We start from the raw sequence: 26758 nt of genomic DNA on the forward strand, positions 1-26758 counted from the left end.
GCTGCCCCCTGGTTTTGAAATCCTAAAAGATTTGTACTGTATAAAACAACTCTCAACACCTGTATTATAATATTATTATGTCTATACATATGAAGTAGAGACTTTCCAAAGAACAACAAGAGACAAATCTCAACATTCAGCACACTGGCACCAGTGGTGGGCACTCCCCAAAAGATGCAACTAGTGGGACAATTAGAACACTCATCACCCCTTTTCCCATAAGATTGTGGAATGGACGCTGACACTGGGGAATTGTTACAGGGAAGAACAAAATCTGACTCCATGTTGAATGTTTTACTCTAACCTTTGCTTCCTGTTGATCTGTTTGCTACAGGGATACTGTCCATACATAATGGCCTGCCTCAGGAAACCCCGCCCCTCTGCCTCTGTCCAGGACCTGTCCACCTGTGGATGGCTACAGGAGGGAGAAAGTAACACATCTCCTCCCGAGACTGGCCACTCCAGGAGATATTTGCCAGATTAATGGCCTTTTTACTGTATTTCATCACCTCTCAGCTCTGTGTTTTATAAAAGACACTGGCATCCAGACCCTGACAAGATGGTTTCTTGGAGATATTAGTTTGCTATCTTCTCAATCTGCTGGCTTTCCAAGTAAAGTCATATTCCTTGCCTCAGTACCTCGCCTCTGATTTATCGGCCTGTTGTGAGGCATGCAGAGTGAGCTTGGACTTGGTAACAATCCCACATGCCTTGCAGTCAAAAAATAAAAAAATAAAATGGAAGCAATATTGTAACAGATTCAATAAAGACTCTGAAAATGGACCATATAAAAAGATCTGAAACCAAAAACCAAAAGGAACTCAGTGGTTGTCTGAAATATTTAGAAAGGAGTTAGTGCCCCTCTTGCCTGTACCCCCTGAAGACACACTGGACAGATAGGCCCTGTCCATTCAGGACACCCTCTCCAGACCCCGGTGGAGGTGCTCTGCCCTCAGTGCCCATCTGGGTCTCATGAGTAGAAGAGAAACAGCCTGGGGGGTCTCCTCTCTGGTCCAGGGGAGCATCACACCAGCCACCCTGTCTCCCTGCCCATAATAAATAAGGAGGGTTCAGCCCCTGGGCAAGTGATGCTGTGGGCACCTGGACTGCCTCGTCCTTGTGAGATTTGGTGTTTAGACAACACAGAAGGAGGACCAGCCCTAAGAAGGATCCAGGGTGCAGTGAACACCTCTTCACAGGGACCCTGTGAGACCCAAGACTCACTCTGCCCACCCTGTTCTGACTTTTGGGAACTGGCCTTTGTCATTCTCTGGGCAGGAGGTGGGAAGGACAACCCGGTCTCTCTTCCACCTCCTAAGACCCAGGTGGGCCCTGGGGGCAGCAGCACCTCCACCTGGGGTCCAGAGAGCGTGTCCTGAATGCACAGGGCCTAACCATTCAGTGAGGCCATCCCTCGTCCACAGTGCACTGACCTGCTGCAGGGTCTCGGGTTCCCTGGCATCCAGCTCCCCCATCGCCAACCCCAGCTTGGTGTCTTGGGAGCCCCTCACTGGCGGGCACCCAGCAGGTGAAAGCTGCATGCCCAGCGAGAAGGAGGAGAAGCCGGTGGGGCAGGTGTCCAGCATGGAGTGTCCAAGGCCTCTCTGCTCCCCCAGGAACACCCAGCCCTGCCTGCCGTGGCCTTGCTCCTCTTCAGTATGTGTCTTTGTGGCTGATGTTGCCAAACACCTTCCTCTGGAAGAGAAGGCTCCATGACCGTGGAAGCGGTGTAGGTGAGGAGGTGCTGTAGCCCTAAACCCAGAGAGCTTGAGGAGTAACTTCCCTGAGCCCTGAACGTACTGCCTGTTACATCTGTACCAACCAAGGCCAAGATCCAGGCAGATTCTCTGTGGAAACACTTTTCTGTCCAACAAGAGAGGACTTGTTAACCCACAGCTGAACCCCGATACATGGGACGTGCTGTAACTGTGGAGACTGCAGGGAAGGTGTTTGAGAGGCTTCTTCCCGGGCGGCTCCCCGAGGCCCCTGGAGTTACTGGACCCAGAGGCGGAGTACTCGCGCTTCTCTCCTCACTGCAGGCCAGACGGTGCCCCCAACCACACAGCCCTGCTCCTCCGCCTCCCTGAGTTCAACAGAAACCCCCCGGTCATGAGGCCAAAGCGCAGTCTTCTTGGTGAGCAGAGCAGAGGCCGGTAGGAAGAGGGGTGGAGGCTGAAAGCCTCTTTGTAGAGGAAAAACACGGACGTGTGTTCCCGTGTGTGGTGGCCGGATGCTGCAGTAATTGATGCTCCCCACACATTTATGGGTGGATTTTAGTTTCTGTATTTTCTAAATTTCTTTTTTTTTTAAACAGCTGCATATCATGAGAAAATTTTTGCAATCAACCATGAGCACTTGCAAAATAAGATCTTTTGTTTTTTCTTTTCCTAAAATGTTGCAGTTTTCTATGGTGACAGATGAACAGCCTCCTACTTTTAAGTATTCATTTAATTGGCTGCGCTGGGTCTTAGCTGTGGCATGCAGGGCCTTCAGTTGCAGCATGTGGGATCTAGTCCCCTGACCAGGGATTGAACGTGGCCCCCTGTGTAGGGAGCTCAGAGTCCTAGGCTCTGGTCAGCAGAGAATGCTGCGATCTCCTACTTAAAGCAAGGTTATTTATTTATTTTCGGCTTGCTGGGTCTTCGCTGCTCTGCGGGCTTTTCTCTGGCTGTCCGGCGTGGGGGCTGCTCTCTCGTTTCTGCGCTGAACTTCTCCCTGTGGTGGCTGCTGTGGTTGGGAAGCAGGGGCTCTAGGCTCTTGGGCTGCAGTTGTTGTGAACGGACTTAGTTGCTCCACGGCACGTGGGGTCTTCCCAGATCAGGGATTGAACCGGTGTCTCCTGCATTGGCAGGTGGATTTTTAACTACAGCACCACCAAGGGAGTCATTCCCCTCCCCGCTTCCTGCCAACATCCTATTTAAAAAAAAACTGTAAATAATCTGTTTAGTAAGTTTTCAGGAGTCTGAGCTCTGAGGTCAGCGTCTGTGGAGTCATTCTCCCAAAGGCATCTTGGCTTCAGATACTGGCTGGGCGCATGAGTCCAGTAAGTAGGGCAGGTCTGGTGGCTGAAGACAGGCTTGGCCTCTGGAGCTCTGCCCTCACCGACTCACCCAGGGTCCCCGAGCCCCGGCAGCCTAGCAGAGCCGCGCGCAGGTGGGGCTGGTACAGCCACGGGGCCACCTTGGTCAGGGTGGAGCGTGCGGCGGAGGCAGCTGGCTGTCCGTCCCGTGACTGCTGGTGTCCTGTGTGACCGTGCAGGGCAGTCACGGTGTCAGGCGGGGCCTGGCCACTGTCCTGGGACAGCATGGGACCTCAGAGAGCTCGCATCCCCACTCCCCATCTCCCAGCTCCGCTTCAGATCATGGCTTGTGGCTGCTGGCAGCTCCCTGGGCTGGGAGGCTGTGTAAAGCATCCACCCCCTTTGTCAAGGTCAGCTGAGACCCCCAGCTCTGGGGTCACACACCATCTGTGCCACCATCCAGGTAATCCCACATCTGTGAGGGAGGGCCTGTGTGGGGCTTGGGTGATGGGGAATTTGGGGGTGTTGTGGGCTGGCCCCAGGAGTCAGCTTTTTGAGGGGAGGGGAGCGGAGGGGAGGGGAGGGAGAAGGTTTGACCTGCTCAGCCTTCCAGGGGATTCCAGGCCCAGCTCTGGTCGGAGGTGCAGGTGAGAAGCCCCTGCAGGTTTCTGGATCCCCACCGTTTTTCAGTTGAAGCCCCTCTGCCTACACCACCCCTAAATCTCCCTATCGTGGCCCCGGCCTGAAGTCATAGAAGATGGGGAGTTTACGTGGCTTCCCTTCCTGTAGGGAAGCCAAACCACAGACAAACACTTTCCTTTAAGAAAGCATAGAAACCAGAAAATAATAGTGGGTGGTTATCACTGACGTGGTTCATGTAGAGATGCTTCACAAGCCTGGCACATGGAGGGAACTGAGGGCCGTTGCCCCGAGTCCTGGACTTCACACCCTCCGCCCCCCGCCCTGTGGCCTACTCTCCCCTTGGTGTCTTCTGGTGGCCTGGCGGACTTCAGCCTCCTGAGCCCCTTCTGGAAGGACCAGGCCAGGGCAGAGGTCATTCACAGAGGGGAGGGTGTGGTCGACCTTAAGAACCCCATTGCCTCCTCTCTGTGTCGGAGCTCGGTTCCGGGTCTAGGCAAGCGTGGCTTCCTGGTGCTGTCCCCACCCTCACTCACCCAGGGTGGGGGGGGGGGCTTTGTGTCCATTTTGTCCCCTTGTGCAACCTGGTCACCCCAGGACCCGTGCTGTGTGTGCATCTGCTCTGCTCATAGCTCACCCCGGGGCCCATCAGACTTCACTCATGAAAGGGAAGTGTAAGGATGAAGTATTCCATGGTTAAGAATTTCAGGGTCGCGACAGCGTTGCCCAGAGCGCACCGGCACAGGTACGAGGCCCATGCAGAGAGAAGCCGCGGTGTGGTCTTCAAGGACCCTCCGTGTGGGGGTAGGATGGGGGACGGTCAGGGATTTCATGCAAACGCGGCTCCAGGCTCTGTTCTCGGCAGGGGGACGAATGTGGGGACTGCCTGTCTGTGGACGGGCTCTGGGGCTGCCCAGCTCAGCAGGAACGGCAGGGGAGGGAAGGGAGGTCGGCCTCCCTTAGCACCCCTGACCTCACACCCCCTCATCAGGGCAGCCCAGTGCCTAAACGGCCCCTTCCTCGTCTAGCTCTGAAGACCTGGAAGTTGTGGGGGCTGAGGGACATGCAGAAAACAAATTCTGTAAAGCAATTATCCTTCTATTAAAAAAATAAAAAATATTAAAGAAAAAAACACAAAAGACAGCAAAGGTGGGGCTTGCGTTCTCAGCTAGCCTCTGCCAGATTCCGCCTGTGCTTACGCATCAGACCAAAATGCTGGTGCTCCCACCTTGTATCACAGTGAGATTAGAGACACAGAGAGGTTCAGCATCTTGCCCCAGCTCACGCAGCTGCTGGGGGCAGGGCTGAGAACTGGACCCTTGTGGTCGCATCTGGAGTCCAGATGCTGTGATGACCCCGAAGGAGCGGCAGAGACCAGACGGACCATGCTGAGTCAGGCGCGCGCGCTCACACACACACGTGCACGTGGCCTTCACCTTTGCGGCTACAGAAGTCAGAGGGAACCAGAGGGCCACCAGGAGAGGCCAAAGGAGAGCCGAGGTCTATAAGGAGGAGAGGCCGCACTTCCCAGGAGGCCAAGGAATTCCCTTCTCTGGTGAGTCTGACTCCACTCTGCATTCCTCTCCTTGGACCCAGGATTGACTGTCCAGTGACCTAACTGACTTGGCTCCAGAATTATGCCTTCCCCGGGGTTCAGCTATGACTGGACCCCACTGCTGTCAGTGATAAGGGGGGAATGAGTACATAGTCTGGGCTTCAGATTTGTTTGGAGACAAAATTTATTAGAAAAGGAGACCTAAAATACCACGAAGGCAATTGGCATGAACATCTCCAGAACACTTAAGAAACCCTCTGCTGTTTATCTACCTCCTCTCCTGTCACGAAAGTGGAAGGTCTATTTAATCAAGTAATTCTGTGCTTATCACACTCTTTCTTTAAAATATTTATCATATATTTATTTATTCGGCTGTGCTGTGTCTTAGTTGCAGCCTGTGGGAGCTAGTTCCCCAATCAGGGATTGAACGTGGGTCTCTGCATTGGAGTCTTGGCCACTGGACCACCTGGGAAGTCTCTCCTCATACTCCTGGGGACAGTAACGGGTCACAAGCCTCCTCTGAGGCCCCCTTAGAGCTGAGGCATGGGGTGGCTGCAGTAATCCTCCTGTGGCTAAGGTGTGGGTTGTAGGTCATGACTCACTCACACTCCCTGCAAACATAGGGCTTCTCCCCTGTGTGTGTCGTCTGGTGTCTGATGAGGACGGACTTCTGACTGAAGCTTCGCCCACACTCCCCGCACACATAGGGCTTCTCCCCTGTGTGTGTCCTCTGGTGGATGATGAGATGGGCCTTCTGACTGAATCTTCGCCCACACTCCCTGCAAACATGGGGCTTCTCCCCTGTGTGTGTCCTCTCGTGTGAGATGAGATTTGACTTATCATTGAAGCTTCGCCCACAGTCCCTGCAAACATAGGGCTTCTCCCCTGTGTGTGTCCTCTGGTGGATGATGAGATGGGCCTTCTGACTGAATCTTCGCCCACACTCCCTGCAAACATGGGGCTTCTCCCCTGTGTGTGTCCTCTCATGTGAGATGAGATTTGACTTATCATTGAAGCTTCTCCCACAGTCCCTGCAAACATAGGGCTTTTCCCCTGTGTGTGTCCTCTGGTGTATGATGAGGACGGACTTCTGACTGAAGCTTTGCCTACACTCCCTGCAAACATAGGGCTTCTCCCCTGTGTGTGTCCTCTGGTGTCTGACGAGGACGGACTTCTGACTGAAGCTTCGCCCACACTCCCCGCAAACATAGGGCTTCTCCCCTGTGTGTGTCCTCTGGTGTGTGATGAGGTTGAAGTTCTGAGACTTGGGCTTCTCCCCTGTGTGTGTCCTCTCGTGTGTGCTGAGACCTGTCCTTGGAGCCTTGCCCACACTCTCCGTACGTGAACCTCATAATCCCTGAGACCCCTGCCCCCGTGAGCAATGTGCCTGTGTCCTCTGGATTCAGTTTCTGGCTTGTGCTGGGCTCGTCTTTCATTCTCTCATGCACCCCAGAACCCCCCATTTCTACTCTGGGTGAGTAGGCAGAGACCCTTGAAATCCTCTTCAGCCTTACGCTTTTAAGCAAAGGTTGGGGCCTGTCCTTGGCCTCCCGGCCCTCAGGTTTTTCGCTCGGGCTGTGCGGATCTGAATATCGCTGATTTTGATTGCCTGGGCAGGGATCCTCTGGTTGGAGGAGGTCTCTTTCAGATGGTCTCAGGAGGGTCTGAGAGGGATGACTGCGTTGGGTGTGTTGGCTGAGGAATTTCTGACTGGAGAAGGCCAGAGAGCAGGAGGCACATGGGTGGATCTTGGGCTTCAGTTCTGCGGAAAGAGGAAGCTTTTGGTCAGGTAGCTGGTTTGCCATGGTCAGGCCCTCGCCAGTAATCATCTAAGTGTTGACAGTGCACGATTTGTCTCCCATCAAATGTCTTTACAGTCCACTTTTCCATTCCACTCTTATTCTCTACATCTACAGAAATCCAGGAAGCTTGTGTCAAGGGCCTTTTCTACATATCACCCAGATAGGGACCTTCCAGCAGCATCAGAGGCAGTGTCTCTCCTGATAGAGTTGGATCACAGGGACTTTCCCTGCTTGTAGTTATCTGAAAAGTTACATCACAGTGGCCACAGGTATTTACCCTACTGAGAGATAAGACTTGATGACTTAGGTGGAATCTCCTGAGAGGCTTCCTGTGAGGGTAAAGGGTCTGTTAAGTTAGGGGTGCCTGGCCTGGAGCTCTCTGCATATGGGAGGCAGCACAGGGGGTGGTTAGAGCAGGTGTGGGTAAATCTGACTTTGTGGCTCCTTGTTCAAAGAGCAGCCTTTGTGCCGATCTCTGCAGGAAGTGGGTTTGAGACTGGATGAGACTGAGCGGCCCAGGTCCCACTGACCACAGGTCTCTGGCTCCTGCTGCCCCAGTTGGTTCACAAATTGCTCCTCTCTCAGTTTCCCATAAATCATAAAATAAAGGCATATCCTTTCTCAAGCTTCAGCAGTATTCATACCTCATTTATTTCATTCAGGCTTAGTCCACTTAGCATGCACTAGGAAGCCCTGTTTAAAAATACATCTCCAGCCAGATTCTTCACACCCTCAGTCCCAAGCATCTTCAGCCAGCCCACTCTCCCCTCATGTCTGGCAATGAACTGACCTCTGAGAGGACTCCCCGCTGCTGTCTCTTCCCAAAAGTGAACCAAAGTATCGTCTTAGCACAGAGAACATGCCGCTTGCAGCTGAAAGCCTCGCGGTTGTTCTGTGTTACCCAGGAAGGCCCCTGGGGCCTGCACGTGGACACAGGCCCTGAGGCTTCCGTGCCCCATCCAGCCTCCTTCCTCTCCCTCTGTGCTTACTCCTGCGACCCCTGGCATGGCCTCTCTTCCCGGCCCTGGGTCTGAGGCACTGGTTGCTCCCCTGCCTGGAATCCTTCCCCGCAGGTGTTATCTCTGCAGAGACCCTGCCGCACCGTCCTGCACCACACCCCACCCTCTGCTCACGCTGACCCGAGGCACGCTCCCTGCGCTGGTTTTCCTCAGAGCACCAGCCCCTGTCTGGTATGAAGCCCCTGCTGCCCCAGGGCAGTGGTTCTGTCTGTTTCGGTGCGTGGAGCCCTGTCTGGCACAGAGTGTGAACTCACATGACAACAGACTGGAACAGTAACTGAATGCACATCACTGCACATGTGTGCACCCCAATGTTCATCGCAGCACTGTTTATAATAGCCAGGACATGGAAGCAACCTAGATGCCCATCAGCAGACGAATGGATAAGGAAGCTGTGGTACATATACACCATGGAATGTTACTCAGCCATTAAAAAGAATTCATCTGAATCAGTTCTAATGAGACGGATGAAACTGGAGCCCATTATACAGAGTGAAGTAAGGCGGAAAGATAAAGGCCATTACAGTATACTAACACATATATATGGAATTTAGGAAGATGGTAATGATAACCCTATATGCAAAACAGAAAAAGAGTCGGATGTACAGAACATACTTTTGGACTCTGTGGGAGAAGGCGAGGGTGGGATGTTTCAAGAGAACAGCATTGAGACATGTATATTATCTAGGGTGAAACAGATCACCAGCCCAGGCTGGATGCATGAGACAAGTGCTCAGGCCGGGTGCAATGAGAAGACCCAGAGGGATCTGGTTGAGAGGGAGGTGGGAAGGGGGATCGGGATGGGGAATACATGTAAATCCATGGCTAATTCATGTCAATGTATGACAAAAACCACTATAATATTGTAAAGTAATTAGCCTCCAACTAATAAAAATAAATGAAATAAATAAATAAATTAATTAATTAAAAAAATACTGATGACTAAGGAATTCCACTTACTTTCTTTAAATTGGCAGATGTCATTCATAAATTTCCTAGTGTGACTCTTAAAATATCTTTGCCCTATAAATATTTTAAAATAAAATGTCTTTATTTTAGTTTAAAAAAAAATAATGGGAGAAATTAAGGAAGAAAGAGATAAAGGGCAGAGAGCTGGTAGGTGCTAGAAAACTTGCCTTTTGCTCCTAAGCCTTTCAGCAGAAGGAGATGTTACATATTATTTTGCATGAAATATTAAAAATTAGAACTAGCATTTTTAATATAAAAATTTTTCCTAATAATCATATGAAAAGAATCAAATACTGAGGCATTTTATTTGCAACTCAACTGACTTTGGACTGGATTGTCCTCTGCTTCTAAATCGGACCATGGAGGCTTCCAGGATGGGGTGGGGTGCTGGAAGAGGGCTGACACTCACCTCTCCTGGTCGCGAGCTCACTCTTCCCCCTGCTGTTCCGCTTGATGCCAAGGTCCTGACCATACTCGTCCCCGTACCAGACCAGCAGCTCACAGCCCGGCCTGACCACCTGGCAGGTTCGGTAGAAGATCTGCCCGTGATACTGGAAGGCCACCAGGTTCTGCTCCTCATCGTCCCGGGCACAGTTCACATACCTGGGGGCGAGGCCGGGAACGGGAAAGAAACCTCAAGTGATGAGTGCCCTCCACTCTCCGACCATGCCCAGCTCCTTGCCTTCCGCCCCCGAGGCCGCCCCTCATGTGGACCTTCTATTCACACCTTCGACCAGGCCATGTGAATTCCCATGCCTTTCTCTCCTTACCTAATTAGCCATTTTCCGGAGCCCAGTTCCAGACTCGTCTCCACCTGGACTCTCCGTGAGGCTGGTGACCTCCAGCTCCTCTAAACTCTGAATTAAGTTCTCTTCCATCCACAGGACTTGGTGCTCCTTGGCTAACACGCAGTCCTCAGCACTCACCCCAGCCTGCCTTCTCTCCCGAGGCTTTCTCCCATCTCCCCACGTGTATCCAGTGTCCTATTCACTTGCCCACCCTCTCCCATGGACACTTGGAGAGAGCTCTGATATAGCTTGAGACATGGAACAGTAATTGTTTGTTCACTGTCTGCCTGCCCTGATGAAAGGAGAGGCCTTCAGAGAATGGCCCCACTCAGAGCCATCCTGCCCCCCATTCCTTCTGAGGCCTCAGGGCCCACTTCTCACTGGAACCAAGCCTGAGGAGGTTGTTGCCCACATAGAGTCAAGGTCTCCTGTATTAGGTTTTCCTGGCGCTGTGTAGTTACTCAAAGAGAAAAAAATAAGGTTACTGTTCCTAAAATCAATTGGCTAATGTCTGTATGCAGTATGTTCTCCAAAAGGACATGGGTTGTGTGATCAGCTTCAGTAACGAAGTGCACTGTCTAAACTGAAACATAAAGTGTGTGGTAAGTGTCCACTAAGTCAGTTAAAGTGTCCCTGGTGAATCTAGACTCCTCAAGTTGTTTTCAAGTCCACCAGTTTTGTTCAGCAGATAGACTTGTATCTTGACGGCACATGCCATATTTTTATTTCCCTCTTTCTAGTGTCTTTTGAAATGAAAGAACATGATATGGAGGGAAAAGAGGAAAGAATATGTGAAAGCTGTTGAGGGAGCTGGGTTGAGAAGGAAAGGGGCATGGGATGGAGGGAGTCTTGATGTCTACACACTGCAGCCTCACTGCACTCACCTCATCCAGTTGGCCCAAGACGTGTCCTTTCCATCCACATACTCATAGCAGTTCCTCCCTTTGGTTATCTGAGTGTCAGAAAAAGAGTTACAAGATGTCTTTTTTTTTTTTTTTATCGGTAGGAAGCAATAGAAGAGCTATTTCCCTCTGTAGTCATTGATGCTTTTGAGCCTGCATGGATTCAACTGCCAGTTGGACCACACGGTAAGCCCTTACTCATCATTCCAAGTCTGAGTCTCTTGGTTCATTGAAGGCAAGGGCTCCACAAGGGAGGAGTCACTTCTGTGTGCCTGGACCACTGTGTTCCCACCTCTCCTCTGACCTTTAGATGGAGGTCCTGAGTGTCTCTACACTGTGTTCCCACCTCTCCTCTGACCTTTAGATAGAGGTCCTGAGTGTCTGTACACTGTGGTCCCACCTCTCCTCTGACCTTTAGATAGAGATCCTGAGTGTCTGTACACTGTGGTCCCACTGCTAATCTGACCTTTAGATAGAGGTTCTGAGTGTCTGTACACTGTGTTCCCACCTCTCCTCTGACCTTTGGATAGAAGTCCTCAGTGTCTGTATACTGTGGTCCCGCATCTCCTCTGATCTTTAGATAGAGGTCCTGTGTGTCTGTACACTCTGGTCCCACATCTGCACTGACCTTTAAATAGAGGTCCTGTGTGTCTGTACACTGTGTTCCCACCTCTCCTCTGACCTTTAGATAGAAGTCCTGTGAGTGTGTACCAAGGTGTTCCCATCTCTCTTCTGACCTTTAGATGGAAGTCCGGAGTGTCTGTACACTGTGTTCCCACCTCTCCTCTGACCTTTAGATAGAAGTCCTGTGAGTGTGTACCAAGGTGTTCCCATCTCTCTTCTGACCTTTAGATGGAAGTCCGGAGTGTCTGTACACTGTGTTCCCACCTCTCTTCTGACCTTTAGATGGAACTCCTGTGTGTCTGTACACTGTGGTCCCACCTCTCCTCTGACCTTTAGATGGAAGTCCTGTGTTCACGCCCAGGGCACACAGTACACAGGGCTGACTGTGTCATTGCCATCCATGTTATCACCATCTGCGTCCTCGCATGTAGACATGAAGTACCCCCCCCACCACACACAAGCGGTTAGAGGCCAGAGGACAGGGAAACGGGTGCTTCTCACCTGCCAGGCGTATCCACTCTTGGCGGCCTCTTCATTGTCTGTGATCTTGCCCTCATAGGGGCCAAAGTGCAGGCCCAGCGGCAGATCGGACGCCTCGTTCCACACTCCAAGCCCAGCGTCAGGGATGCCCGACAGTCTGATGCTTAACCCAGGGGGCAGCGTGAGGGCTGAGCGGTTGGCATGCCCCTTTCCCACTGCACAGTCCTTTACAAAGGTTGGGGGCCCATGGGCAGCACAGCTGTCGATGAAGAAGTTCTGACACTCCTCACAATCTGGAGGTGAGAACAGGGATGAGAGGAGGTATCGTGATGTTGCTGGTCGTAACGCCCTTCAGAAGGAACTGGGGCATTCATGGCATTTGGCCTTGATCCTGCACCCCAAGTCATAGAGGAAGGGGATGGCCGGGGGACCAAATGGTGAGGTGAGGTTAGTGGACCAAGGCCTCGTAGCCCCTTCTCCGTGAGTGGGCCAACAGGGTCACTCACAGAGGTAGTCATCATCCTGGGGCTCGCTGACCTCTTGGTACACGTGGCCCTTTCTTTCTCGTAAACTGTACCTCTTCACTCCAGTCTCCTTTCTTCTGAGTTCTAAGATGGAGAACAGAAGCTAAGCAAGGCTGGCGGGGTCTGGGGAGTTAGTCCCTGTTTTATCAGAAAGTGTGAGATCTCCTACCTGTCCATCTATACACTTTGTTAAAACTTTCTTACATGTATTTTTCAAACTTTTACTTTTGTAATTTTATGTTTTCATGTTACATTATTTATTTCTTGGCCACACTGCATGGCTTGTGGGATCATAGTTTCTTGACCAGGAATGGAACCCACACCTCCTGCAGTGGAAGCGGGGAGCCTTAAGCACTTCACCCCCAGGAAGTCCCTTCTCTATACTTTGTTTCTTCTCCCTTTAACTACTGGTTCAGGATACTGAGGCTCCACTGACCACAGATGCCCAGTTCAGTGATAGCATCCTGCACTTCCCGTTAGTAGGTTTAACTTCCCAACCTTCCTACTTAGGAAATAGTTCACCAACACATCTACTCAGAAAATATATGCTAAGGGCACATGACATGTAAGGCACTGAGCAGAGGTCTGGGCATAAACACTAACAAAGCACGGTTCCCATCATCAGAGATGGGTTTATTGAACTACTTGTAGGTGTCAGACTTTTGCATTTAATGTAAGGCTTTCAAGCACTATGAGTTATGTATCCTTATCTTCACTTTACAGATAGCAATCAGGACCTCAGAAAATGAATAAGATTTTCCCAAGGCCCCAGTGCTAACTTCATGTCTCAGATCAGTCCATCTTAAACCCATGCCTACCCAAAGTCCATGCCACACACCTAGGCCATACTTATTAGTTTTTCTACAGGGATTAAAGGAACTAATTAGAGGAGCTCCCCAAATTTTCTCTTACCGACTTTTTGTCTGGGGTGCTGTCCAGGGGTCCTTGCTTTTCTGTGATGGGGCACTGGTTTCTGAGCCTGCTGGGAGCCACTTGTCTTCAGCGATTTTGCTGCTCCTGGCAATTCCTTCAAACTAGATTCCTTACTTAATGGTGCCCTGGCCATTCTCTTCCATGTGAGTAAAAGACAACAGGCATTTCTTTAGTTCTTTAGGACTTTATGAAGTGTTTTCACATGCATGACTTTAGTTAATACTTTGACAATTCTTGGAAATACCTGATTTGGGGGGAGGGTCTGAACACTGGAGAGTAATAAAAGGACCTAGGTGGATAGTGAATCAAAACTAGAATTCATATCTTAAGGTTCTTCCCCTTCAACTTTCTGCATAAAAGTGAGAGCAAGGCAGGGAGAATAGCTGGAGGTCAGGGAAAGAAGAGGGTAAGGGCTCGTAGAGAGTTCCGGGGTTTCTATTAATTAGTGGCCCTTTGATGGATGAGGAAGTATGGAAAATTACAGAGGGGACAAAACACATCTGGAAAATAAGGTGACAAAGCAGTGAGATTAAGAAGAGAAAAGACGATCAGCAGAAACACATTTAGACAATAAAGAAAATGAGATGAAAGTTGCAGGTTGCCATGTCCTAGAGACAATATTTGGAATTAAAGTAGCTGGTCTCATCAGTTCTCCTTGAACAAGGCTGTATGACTAGCTGGTTCTCCTCATTTCCTGATCCATAAATTGGTATACAGGCTAATTCTTAATATTATAGTGGACATGAAGTTTAATAATCTTCAACAAATTGGTGTGTGAGCTATTTAATACAGTAAGAACGTGAGCGTACATCCCTGGTATCAATGTATTCCCTAAACTGCATCTATATTTGAAGTCTAGCTCACAGATACTATCTTCAGCATTCTTTGACCTTTCTACTCCTAGATGAATGCTTAAATGTGGAGTCACTCATTCACAAAACATTCAGGGGGCCCTCAGGGCTTTGAGCTGGGCCTGGACTTCTGAGAATGAATGGGTGTGGGCTAGCCTCCCAAAGCTCACAACACAGGGGCAGGCTAAACAAATGATTCCAAACAGGAGAGTTGCCTATTAGAGCTCAGAGGAGGAGCTGTTACTCCTCCTGCAAGAAGGAGCATTTGAAATGATGCCCAGATGGTGAGTTTCTACTCAAAAGTGGGTAATCTATGTGAAGTCCTTCTGTTATTTTCTTATTTGTTGCTTTTCAGTCATAAACCTGAGGCTTCTCAGGGTGGCGAGTTGCTTCCTCTTATTGGAGTGGGAGGCTCTGAGGTAGGGATCCTGTCTCCTTCTTCATCTTGGCCCATCCACTCTACAAACTGCCCAGCATGTCCTTAGCTTCCCTTAGTCAGATGTCTCAGCATATCCCTCCCTAGCACAGCACTAAAGAACTGAGGTTGAAAACATCTCTCAGATGAATGATATAAAGATGTATGAATAAGCTTCATAGAACTATGGAAGTTTTAATCAGTTTGTAAGGGGTTTAGAGAACGTGCATGGGTTTAGATTGCACTACCAGTGATACTGTGATCTCAGGCATATAATCAAATGTTTTTTACCTCATTTTTTGGATCTATAATGGTGATAGCTATATACCTACTTATAGGTACTGTAGGATTGATTTAAGGTTTAAGTAAGTTTATTCACATAAAATGCTTAACGTCTGAAATATTATGAAAATAATGTAACAACAGAACTGCCTACTACTGTTGTTGTCCTTACTAACTGTAAAGATGGTGATGATATCAGAAAGTGTGCTAAAGATCCAGGGAAGGAAGGCAGCCGTCTCCAGGATCTCTGTGTTTTCTCCTGTTCTCACCTGTGACTGAATCCATGAGGAGGATATTTTGGCAACAGGATTTGGGAAATACTCACCTTCTGGTGTTTACTGTGCTCCACTCTGAAGGGCATCGAAGAAGGTTTACCTAATAAATGATGAGAATCGGTGTTTTGGTTGGAAAATGTTTCCAAACTCTGGGTATTCTAGTTAAGGACACATAATTCTAAGCCAGAGAGTGACAAAGACAATGATTACCAAAGGAGGAATGGAAAATAATTCTGTATCATCAACTTCTATGGTTCCATTGGGAGCATTACATAATTTTTAAAATTAAAAAAAATATATAAAACTTCATCTGTTCCTCATCTGATGTTCATAAAGTATCTAATAAATTTACTAGTCTTTCATGACAAAAATACTCAACACTGTAGAAATAGAAGGAAGTGACTGCAATGTAATAAAGGTCATATATTGAAAGTCTACCTCTAACATCATAGTCATCAGTGAAAAAGATCAAGAAAAAAAGCCAAGGATGCCTGTTATCAACATTTCTGTTCACCATAATATTAGAAGTCCTAGCCAGGGCTTTAGGTTAGAAATGGAAACAAAAGGCTTCCATTTGGAAACAAAGAAGTAAAATTATGTCTGTTCACAGGGGCATGGTTTTATGTGCAGAAAAATCTTTAAATCCACACACACAAAATTCCTGCACAGAAAGTTGCATGGTACAAAATCAACATTCAGATGTCTTTCCATGCACGAAGAATGACCATTCCACAAAGGAAAATAAGAAAACAATCCTATTTATTTTTTATTTTTTTAAAACCACCATCAAGAGCTAAATTAAAAAAAATATTTATTTTTATTTATTTGTTTGTGCCAGGTCTTTGTTGCAGCATGTGGGATCTAGTTCCCTGACTAGGAACTGAACCCAAGTTATCTGCATTGGGAGTGTGGAGTCTTAGCCACTGGACAAATAATCTTGTTTATAATAGCATTGAAAACAATGAAGTAATTAGGAATAAACTTAAGGAGATGAAAGAATTATATGTTGAAAACTACAAATTTTTGCTGAAAGGAATCTGACATAAATAAATAGATAGATGTCTCATGTTTATGGATTTGGAGGCTTAATATTATTAAGCTGTTCATACTACCCAAAGCAATTTAAAGATTCAATGCAATTCCTATTAAAATCCCAATGGAATTTTTTTTCAGATATAGAAAATCCATCTAACAGTTAACACGGAATCTCAGAGCACCCCAAATAGGCAAAGCAATCTTAGAAAGAACAGCAAAGCTGGAGGCCTCTGATTTCAGAACATACTACAAAGGTACAGGAACCAAAAGAGTGTAGATTTGGCAAAACATTTATGCTTAGTCGCTGAGTCTTCTTGACTTTTTGTGACCTTTTGGACTGTAGCCCACCAGGCTCCTCTGTCCAGGGGATTTCTCAGGCAAGAATACTGGACAGAGTTGCCATTTCCTTCTCCAGGGGATCTTCTTAACCCATGGAGTGAACCCGCATCTCCTGTGTCTCCTGCACTGAAGGCAGATTCTTCACCTGCTGAGCCACTGAGGAAGCTGGCTGGCATAAAGACTGATATGTCAATCAATGGAACAGAATAGACAGCCAGAAATAAACTCTTGGATACATGGTCTAATGATCTTCATCTAGGGTGTCAAGATAGTGGGGAAAGTTTAATCCCTGTAATGAATGGTGCTGGGGAAACAAAATATCCATATGCAAAATAATGAACATCTTACATCTTGAAGAAAAATCAATTCAGAATGGATGAAAGACCTAAATGCAAGACTTGATAAGACTCTTAGAAGACAACAAGGGTGAAGCTTCACGACACTGAATCAGCAATGATTTCTTAGATATGGTACTAAGTGCACAAGTATTAGTAACAAAGTAAAAGTAGATAAATGAGATTAATCTTAAAACCTTGTGCATCAAAGGACACTGAACAGAGTTGAAAAGGCCACCTATAGGATGGTAGAAAATATTTGTAAAATATGCATCTGATAAGGGGTTACTAAGCATACACTAGTATGATGGCTACCTACAAGCCAGGAAGAGAACCTGATTGACCATGATGGCACCTTGATATCAAATTCATTCTCCAGCATTGTAAGAAAACAAATTTCTGTGGTTTAAGGAATGCAGTCTGTTTTGTTATGGCAGTCTGAGATGACTAACAGTGAGAAAAGGAATTGAATAGACATTTCTCCAGAGAAAATACACAAATGGCCAACAAACATATGAAAAGATGCTCAATATTACTAATCAATAGGGAAATACAAAGTGAAACCTTCTGTGATGGGCAATATGTATAAGAAGACAATAGCAAGCTTGGTAAGGATATGGAGAAATTGGAACCCTTATACACTATTGTTGGCAATGTAAAATGTTGCAAGCTTTCTAGAAAACAGTATGGAGTTTCCACAGAAAGTTAGAACTGCTGTATGATCTAGCAATCCCACTCAAGAGTGTATTTCCATAAAGAATTGAAAGCAAGATATTGACTAAATAGTGGGCACATGTACGGTCACTGCCGCATTATTCCCAATGGGCAAGATGTGTAAGCAACCTAAATGTTCATTGGTGGATAAAAGATAAAGATTATATATAAGATATATGTTATAGCTCTTATATCCACATGCACACAATGGAATGTTTTGAAGCCTTAAAAAAGAATTCTGTCACATGCTACATCATGGATGGGCCTTGATGATATTTTACTAAGTGAAATGAACCAATCAAAAAAGACAAATATTGCCCGATTCCACTTCTATGAGATATCTAAATTAATTAAATCCATGGAAACAGAAAATAAAATCGTGGTTGCCAAGGGCTGTGAGGAGGAAGGATTGGAGAATTGTTACTCAGTGGGTTAGGGCTTCAGTCACGCAAGATGTAACATTTCTACAGATTTGTTGTACAGCAATGTGTATATATATCCCTGGTGGCTCAGCGGTAAAAAATCCACCTGCAATGCAGGAGATGCAGCAGATGCAGGCCCAGTTCCTGTGTTGGGAAGATCACCTGGAGCAGGAGATGGCAACCCACTCCAGGATTCTTGCCTAGAGAATCCCATGGACAGAGGAGCCTGATGGGCTACAGTCTATGGGTAGGCAGAGTCAGACATGACTGAGCCATTAGCACTATGGCCACTAACACTAACGTGCACATAGTTAGCAACAGTGTGCCATACACTCAGAAATTGTTAAAAAGGTAAATAAAGACGTGCAGGTGTATGGTGAACCGAGGCGTATGTATTCCCTATGAAGAATCTCTCCTTATGTCAAAACCTTTGCAGACAACCAAATGTTTGTTTTCATGTCCCTTTCACTAGTTTTAATAACCTAAGGGAAGAGAGGTTCTTCCCTGGTGCACAGTGGATGAGAATCTGCCTACCAATGCAGAGGACACAGGTTCGATGGCTGGTCCAGGAAGATTCCACTTTGTGCGGGGCAGCTGAGCCTGTGTGTCACAAACTACAGAGCCTGCATGTGCTCTGCAATGAGAAGACACTCACCGCAACCAGAGAAAGCCCATGGACAGCAATGAAGACCCAGTGCAGCCAAAACTAAATAAATAATTTTTAAAAATCTGGGAGAACAGAAATCCATAGATGGAGAATCATAGAACTATCTAAATTGTCTTCTCCAGTCTAGGCAGATTAACTCTTCTAAACTGTTTCAGCAGCAGAAGAGGAAGTGAGCTGCTCACTTCTATTTTATAATAAGTGTACTTCATTTTATTTACCTGATGCCATCTCTGGTCAGTGCAATGTGGGAAATATCATGGAGAATAAATAGTTCTCTCAAACACTTTCCAGAATCAAAATAAAGAATTAGTTTAACCTTAGGGTAAGAAGATCATGGGTTTTGTTTTATATACATAACATAAATAATATATCTTGACATAATATGTTAATCATTTCCTCTTTGAAGAGATTTAATCCAATAACCAATGAGATTAGTATTAAATCTGTTTGGTGAATTTATTTCTAAGCTTTCTTTAACTGCCTTTCACTAAGAATGTTTAGCAAAAATAATTCTTTTTAAAAAGAATGATAAATTTTAACCATAAAACTTTTGAGAATTACACTGGAAAACCTATACATTCATCTTCATTCAGGCTAATGTCAATATTCAGCCACAACCACTTCGGAATGCTGAAAATTATGTTTTCCGTACTACTGGCGGAGATGTAGTTGAGACCTAAGCCCAGGCTGGTTTCACGAAGACACCTCCAAATCCTCCTGGCCTCTCACCTTGCTGCCTTGGTGTCCATTCTTCATCAGAATCCTCAGGGTCATCTACCTGGGGTTTGATGACCTGCCTGCGGTGATGCATGAAATCCGGTTGAGTGGCTCTGAAACCTGGAAAGAAGCAAAATATTTGTTCTAAGAAGGAGAAACAAAGCATAGAAGCAATGGGAAGTGTCACAAAGTCAGGGAAATCTGTAGGATGGGCTGGGGGAATCTAGAATAAGGCAAGAGGTGAGTTCTGCACTGCAGGGTCAACCTCCCTCTGGTACAAAACTGTAAACATTTCCTCCAGGTTAGTCTCCACACAAAAGGGAATTGTGAGCAGATGAAGCCACCTAAGAGCAGGCCAAGTGAACACTGAGGGTGAAGACCTGCTTCATGTTTCCCAGGCTCACAGGAACCCAGCACTTCCTGTTACCTATAGCAATCAGCGCTTCGTAGTTCCTTTTCATATTCTTATATCGGATTTTTTCCCATTCTCCCATCTCTTCCCATTCTTCCTTGGAGAAGTATACGGAGATGTCTTTGAAAGCATCTTTGTCCTAAGGAAAATAATAGATTTCATCAGTGATTTACTAATCTAAGTCAGACCTTAGAGCTGAGCCTTCTCCTCCACCTTCTGTGCAGGGAGTAGCCTGAAGCTACTGGATGGTCTGTGAGACAGGGATGAAGACTTTCCTTCCCGACTGTGTCCTGTTTAACTGAACAAACTGAGCATTTTCCTAACTCTCCCTGGACACAGGGCAGTTGATGAAGCTAGTGTCCTGTTTTGTCCCACTCCACCCCACCATCTCAGACAGGACCAGGCATTCCCATCCTGTGTATGGTCACAGGGAAGTTCACTCAGCTGCCCAGGCAAGCAGTCTGTGGTGCTTCAGGGACCAGCACCATGTCCTTCCTATAGAGCTGGCTTAGAGCCCAGCTTTGCCACCTCCAGTTCTCACCTTGGGCTTCCACACTGTTCTCCTGGCATCTCCCTCAGTGCTCTCCTCTGGAGACCTGTTCGGCCTCATGGCCATTGGAGTGCTCAAGGCCAAGGTGCCTGTGGAAGAAGAAGGTGCTGAGATAGCCCAGACCAGTGTCCAGAGCCTGGTGTGTCTTCCTTCGGTGGAGTGTCCAGGGCAGGAAGGTGAGGGGAAAGTCGGGGTGAGGGTATTCGTGGGATGGACGGATCCTGACTAGATATGACAGACCAGCCTAAAGTGAACTAGATTTGGTTTCTTTCGTTCCCCTACAATTCAGCCCCTCTGAGGGAAGGCACTGGGAGGGATGTGTCTGTGGGTGACGGAGGGATTCTTGAGGAGACCCGGAAACCCCTAACTGTTGGACTGGGGTCTGGCTGAAATCAGGGCTCTGTTCCAGTGCAGCAGAGGGAATGTTTCTCCAATAAGGGTTTTGAGGATCTCCTCCTGGAGACTCAGAAAAATCTGGGCATAACGTAGGTTCTACGTCTAAGGGACAAGTCACTAGGCTTGAGGAGATCTGGGTCCCAGTGGCTGAAGTAACTGGGGTCCTCAGACAGAGGGAACTCGGGATCTTTTGGCTGATGTAGAATGCGCAGGGTGAGGAAACTTGGGATCTGTGAAGCTGAGGAAATCGGGGATTTCTTATTAAGTGACTTTAAGTCTCCGACAGGCAGGACAGTTAGGGTCTTGAGGAGGAAGAGTTTTAAGAGCTCCCAGTCAGAGGGATTCAGGGTCTCCGAGGTTGAGGAAATTTGGTGTCTCTGCAGGTGGTATTTTTTAGGGTGCCTCAGGCTGATGGGAACTGGGGTTAATCTAGGTATTTGAAGGTAGCAGCACTAAGGGGTTTGGTGTTTCTGTGCCTGAAGGGACTTGTAATCCCTGAAGCTGACCAGACGCAAGCCCCCTTCAGATTAGGACTCAGGTTACTCAAAGTTGACAGGATTTCGGGCCTCCCACCCTGGAATTTGAAGCCATCAGACTAAGGGTTTACGAGGACTGCACAGGGCGCATTCCTGTCAGTCTCCCTGCAGTCCTGCCGCACTGCTCACCCTGTCCCCAGTAGCGCTAGAGGTTCAACGAAGTTCAGTCCTTCGGCGCTGAGGTGAAGTGAAGGGCCAGTAGCTTGCCTGTACCCTGTCAGGCACAAGCGACCAATCGGCGTTGTGACTGAGGCAGTCTGGCCAATAGGCGCCCGGAGGGTGGGGAGCGTGATGGAGGCCCCGCCCCTCCACTCGGGGATTGGCTGCTCTGTGGGCGTGTCTGTCAAGGCTCCAGCGCGCAGGCGCATTTGGCTTGTTTCTTTGTTTTCAGGCATGGCCTCTTAGGCCTGGATCCTCAAGTGGGCGGGTTGTCCTCAGGCTGAATGTTTCTTTCCAGTGCCCTCAACTGTTATATCTGCTCCACCAGACTGTAACCATGGTCCCGGAGTGTATCCTAGGCCCACCTGTGCCCTACCCTATCACATCCAGTTTGGGGAAGAACTCTATGTCGTGAGTACTGCATTATTCAAGGGAAAACGGTGTAATTAGCTACATTCTGATGAGACACAAGATAAACACCGTATGGTCCAAGATTTAAACACAACGCATGTAATAAGTGTGTTAGAAAAAACTTGGAGGATTTTTAACCTGAAAGTGGAAGTGGCACTGATGAGCCATCTGTATATTTAATGTAAGTATGAAAAACCTTCAGAAATGAGGTATAAGTAAAACCTCAAAGCCTTGCAAGTGTTTTCTGTAAGCCGAGGCATCGATCTGGAGGACTGTGGATCCACTGAGCTGAGTTTGCCTGACACCTACTGGCTTCACAAGATAAAATAGGGACACTGTTTCTGGCCCTTGGGTAGCTTTGCTCACAGAAAAATAATGTGATTTCCACGTATTGGAAGCAAAGCGACTGAGTGTAGAATTAGTGTCAAGTGGTGGTTGGGAGTCTGGATGGAGAAATGTTACCAAAAAGCGAGTTTACCTCTTGGTGGGTGTAGAGCCAGAAGGTACAACCCAGCCAAAGCTCATGGGAAGGAAAAGTGTATTACTTGCAGAACTCTGGAGAACACCACGGAGCTTTCCAGAGCAGTGTCTCTGTAAACCACAGAGTTGGGTAAGCTTTAATCTATGAGTACAGGCATGTTCTGGCTTCTGTGGTGACTCAGATGGTAAACAATCTCTGCATAGCAGAAGACCCGGGTTCAACCCCTAAGTGTGGAAGATCCCAAGAGGAGGGCGGGGCAGTCCACGCCAGGATTCTTGCCTGGAGAATCCCATGGACAGAGGAGGCTGGTGGTCCATGGGGTTGCAAAGAGTCAGACATGAGTGAGTGACTAACACTTTAACTTACAGGCATGTTCATTAAGGGTCTTGGCCTGTGGGAGACTCCAAGCTTCAGTCGATTGAAGTCTTGAGAGTCAGAACCAGTCATCATCAGCATCCCTTACATTGCAGCTGGTCTGGTATACATATAGCTATCTATTCTTGATATAGATATAGATATCTATTCTTCTTCATATTCTTTCGCCTTATCAGTTCAATTCAGTCACTCAGTCGTGTCCGACTCTTTGCAGCCTCATGGACTGTAGCACGCCAGGCCTACCTGTCTATTTGTAACTCCCAGAGTTTACCGAAACTCATGTCCATTGAGTCGGTGATGCCATCCAACCATCTCATCCTCTGTCGTCCCCTTCTCCTCCTGCCCTCAATCTTTCTAAGCATCAGGGTCCTTTGAAATGAGTCAGGTCTTCACATCAGGTGACCAAAGCATTGGTTTCAGCTTCAACATCAGTCTTTCCAATGAACACTCAGGTCTGATCTCGTTTAGAATGGACTGGTTGGATCCCCTTGCAGTCCAAGGGACTCTCGAGTCTTCTCCAACACCACAGTTCAAAAGCATCCATTCTTCAGCACTCAGTTTTCTTTAGAGTCCAACTCTCCCATCCATACATGACCACTGGAAAAACCATAGCCTTGACTAGACAGACCTTTGTTAGCAAAGTAACATCTCTGCTTTTTAAAATACTGTCTAGGTTGGTAATAACTTTTCTTCCAAGGAGTAAATGTCTTTTAATTTCATGGCTGCAGTAACCATCTGCAGTGATTTTGGAGCCCCCCAAAATAAAGCCAGCCACTGTTTCCCCATCTATTTGCCATGAAGTGATGGGACCAGATACCATGATCTTAGTTTTCTGAATGTTGAGTTTTAAGCCAACATTTTCATTCTCCTCTTTCACTTTCTTCAGGAGGCTCTTTAGTTCTTCTTCACTTTCTGCAATAAGGGTTGTGCCATCTGCATTGATGATATTTCTCCCGGCAATCTTGAAATTAGCTTGTGCTTCATCCAGTGCGGTATTTCTCATGATGTACTCTGCATAGAAGTTAAATAAGCAGGGTGACAATATATAGCTTTGATACGCTCCTTTCCTGATTTGAAACCAGTCTGTTGTTCCATGTCTGGTTCTGACTGTTGCTTCTTGACCTGCATACAGATTTCTCAAGAGGCAGGTCAGGTGGTCTCATATTCCCATCTTTTGCGAATTTTCCACAGTTTATTGTGAAACCACACAGTCAAAGGCTTTGGCATAGACTATAAAGCAGAGATAGATTTTTTTCTGGAACTCTCTTGCTTTTTCAATGATCCAGTGGATGTTGGCAATTTGATCTCTGGTTTCTCTGCCTTTTCTAAAACCAGCTTGAAGATCTGGAAGTTCACAGTTCATGTATTGCTCAAGCCTGGCTTGGAGAATTTTGAGCATTATTTTGCTAGTGTATGAGATGAGTGCAATTGTGCAGTCGTTTGAGCATTCTTTGGCATTGCCTTTCTTTGGGATTGGAATGAAAACTGACCTTTTCCAGTCCTGTGGCCACTGCTGAGTTTTCCAAATTTGCTGACAGATTGAGTGCAGCACTTTCACAGCATCATCTTTTAGGATCTGAAATAGCTCAACTGGAATTCCATCACCTCTACTAGCTTTGTTTGTAGTGATGTCTCCTAAGGCCCACTTGACTTCACATTCCAGGATGTCTGGCTCCAGATGAGTGATCACACCATCGTGATTATCTGGTTCATGAAGATCTTTTTTGTACAGTTCTTCTGTGTTTTCTTGCCACCCCTTGTTAATATCTTCTGCTTCTGTTAGGTCCATACCATTTCTGTCCTTTACTGAGCCCATCTTTGTGTGAAATGTTCTCATAAGCATAAGTTTTAAGGTCGTTATTGCAGGGAATGGCCACAAGGCGTCAGGACTTTTTCAGGCCCAGTTGTGATTACCTTGAAAGTGAAAACTCAAGTTTTAACTCAAGACTGTAATTCAATATGGAATGTACCTGAAGAAACACCCAAAAGCTTGTGTGTTCTTTCTGAACATTCTTATTTATTTATTTTAATAATTTTTTTTGTTTACTGGCAGTGCCATGTGGCATGTGGGAATTTTAGTTCCCCGACCAAGTGTCGAACCCTCGCCCCCTGCATTTGAAGCACAGAATCTTCACCACTGGACTGCAGGGAAGTCCCCCTAAGCATTATTTTTTTAAAGTAACCTTTATTTCATATTGTAGTAACATTGATATACCATGTGTTGTTGGTGGCAGGTGAACCGAATGTATTTTCTATTTTGTTGTTGTCCAGTTGCAGAGTCAGGTCTTTTTGTAGGAGCGTTCCCTTTTCTACAGGCCCTGTTATACTGGTAAGACATCTATTTGTATATACATAAGTGTACATAAATGTAAATATCTAGGTACAAAGATATGTAACTGTCCAGATAGAGATATAAATGCCTAGGTATGTAGATATACAAATGTTTATATGCATAGAAATATACATTCTAGGTACATAGATATATAAATACCTAGGTTCATAGAGACATAAATATCTATATACTTAAACATATAAATATATATGTACATATAGACATAACTATCTATGCAAAACAGAAAAAGAGACACAGATGTACAGAACAGACTTTTTGACTCTGTGGGAGAAGGTGTGGGTGGGATGTTTCGAGAGAACAGTATCGAAACATGTATATTATCTAGGGTGAAACAGATCACCAGCCCAGGTTGGATGTATGAGACAAGTGCTCGGGCCTGGTGCACTGGGAAGACCCAGAGGGATCAGGTAGAGAGGGAGGTGGGAGGGGGGATCGGGATGGGGAATACATGTAAATCCATGGCTGATTCATGTCAATGTATGACAAAAACCATTACAATATTGTAAAGTTATAGCCTCCACTAATAAAAATAAATGAAAAAAAAAGAATTCAATTTGTTGTAATCCATGGGCCCCACCCAAACTCAATTAATCAGAAAATTTTGAAGTGGGGCCCTGCAATTCATGTTTTCTAAACAAGATTTTCAGTTGATGGTGATGCACATGAAATTTGGGAACCTCAGTGGCTGTTTTTTAAAATCCCCTTGGAAAGGGAACCCTCTTACACTGTTGGTGGGAATGCAAACTAGTATAGCCGCTATGGAGAACAGTGTGGAGATTTCTTAAGAAACTGGAATTAGAACTGCCATATGACCCAGGAATCCCACTTCTGGGCATATACACTGTGGAAACCAGATCTGAAAAAGACACATGCACCCCAGTGTTCATCACAGCACTGTTTATAATAGCCAGGACATGGAAGCAACCTAGATGCCCATCAGCAGACGAATGGATAAGGAAGCTGTGGTACATATACACCATGGAATATTACTCAGCCATTAAAAACAATTCATTTTAATCAGTTCTAATGAGATGGATGAAACTGGAGCCCATCATACAGAGTGAAGTAAGCCAGAAAGATAAAGACCAATATAGTATACTAACACATATATATATAGAATTTAGAAAGATGGTAATGATAACCCTATATGCAAAACAGAAAAAGAGACACAGATGTACAGAGCAGAATTTTGGACTCTGTGGGAGAAGGCGAGGGTGGGATGTTTTGAGAGAACAGCATCAAAACATATATATTATCTAGGGTGAAAGAGATCAGCAGCCCAGGCTGGATGCATGAGACAAGTGCTCGGGCCTGGTGCACTGGGAAGACCCAGAGGAATTGGGTGGAGAGGGAGGTGGGAGGGGGGATCGGGATGGGGAAAATATGTAAATCCATGGCTGATCCATGTCAATGTATGACAAAAACCATTACAATATTATAAAGTAATTAGCGTCCAACTAATAAAAATAAATGGAAAAAAAAGAAATATACATTCTAGGTACATAGATGTATAAATACCTAGGTTCATAGAGACATAAATATCTATATACATAGACATATAAATATATATGTACATATAGACATGACTACGTATATACAGATATAAATATTATAGATACATATAGACATAGATATCTATATACATAGACATGTAAATATCTGTATACATGGAGGATGGTTACACAGTGGACAATGAAGGAGACCACCTTATAGACAAAATAAGTGATACAGATAGTGGCATTTATAAGAGCATACTAGGAGAGAGCAACATAAACAATT

At 46.5% G+C, this 26758-nt stretch overlaps 1 protein-coding gene across 1 annotated transcript; it reads right to left on the minus strand.

Moving 5' to 3' along the window:
* Positions 1 to 632: 632 nt before the first annotated feature.
* On the minus strand, positions 633 to 20328 carry LOC122448951 (histone-lysine N-methyltransferase PRDM9-like). Its single transcript, XM_043480606.1, has 15 exons — positions 20260 to 20328; positions 19734 to 19857; positions 19319 to 19426; positions 15128 to 15177; positions 13234 to 13390; positions 12304 to 12405; positions 11819 to 12090; positions 10676 to 10743; positions 9413 to 9606; positions 6519 to 6975; positions 6240 to 6466; positions 4944 to 5102; positions 3111 to 3242; positions 1434 to 1510; positions 633 to 659 (listed from the first exon to the last, which is right to left on the minus strand). The coding sequence occupies exons 1-15, from the start codon at positions 20326 to 20328 to the stop codon at positions 633 to 635; spliced, it is 2223 nt and encodes a 740-aa protein (XP_043336541.1).
* Positions 20329 to 26758: the final 6430 nt, after the last annotated feature.

The sequence above is a fragment of the Cervus canadensis genome, chromosome 10 (assembly GCF_019320065.1).
Source record: "Cervus canadensis isolate Bull #8, Minnesota chromosome 10, ASM1932006v1, whole genome shotgun sequence".
Taxonomy (NCBI): Eukaryota; Metazoa; Chordata; class Mammalia; order Artiodactyla; family Cervidae; genus Cervus; species Cervus canadensis.

Coding starts and splice junctions, on each gene's coding strand:
- LOC122448951 (XM_043480606.1), bottom strand. CDS start 20,328: ATGAGGCCGAACAGGTCTCCAGAGGAGAGCACTGAGGGAGATGCCAGG. Junction 12,406..13,233: donor GCACCCCAGACAAAAAGTCG/GTAAGAGAAAAT, acceptor TCTCCATCTTAG/AACTCAGAAGAAAGGAGACT. Junction 660..1,433: donor AACCCGAGACCCTGCAGCAG/GTCAGTGCACTG, acceptor GCCTCACAACAG/GCCGATAAATCAGAGGCGAG.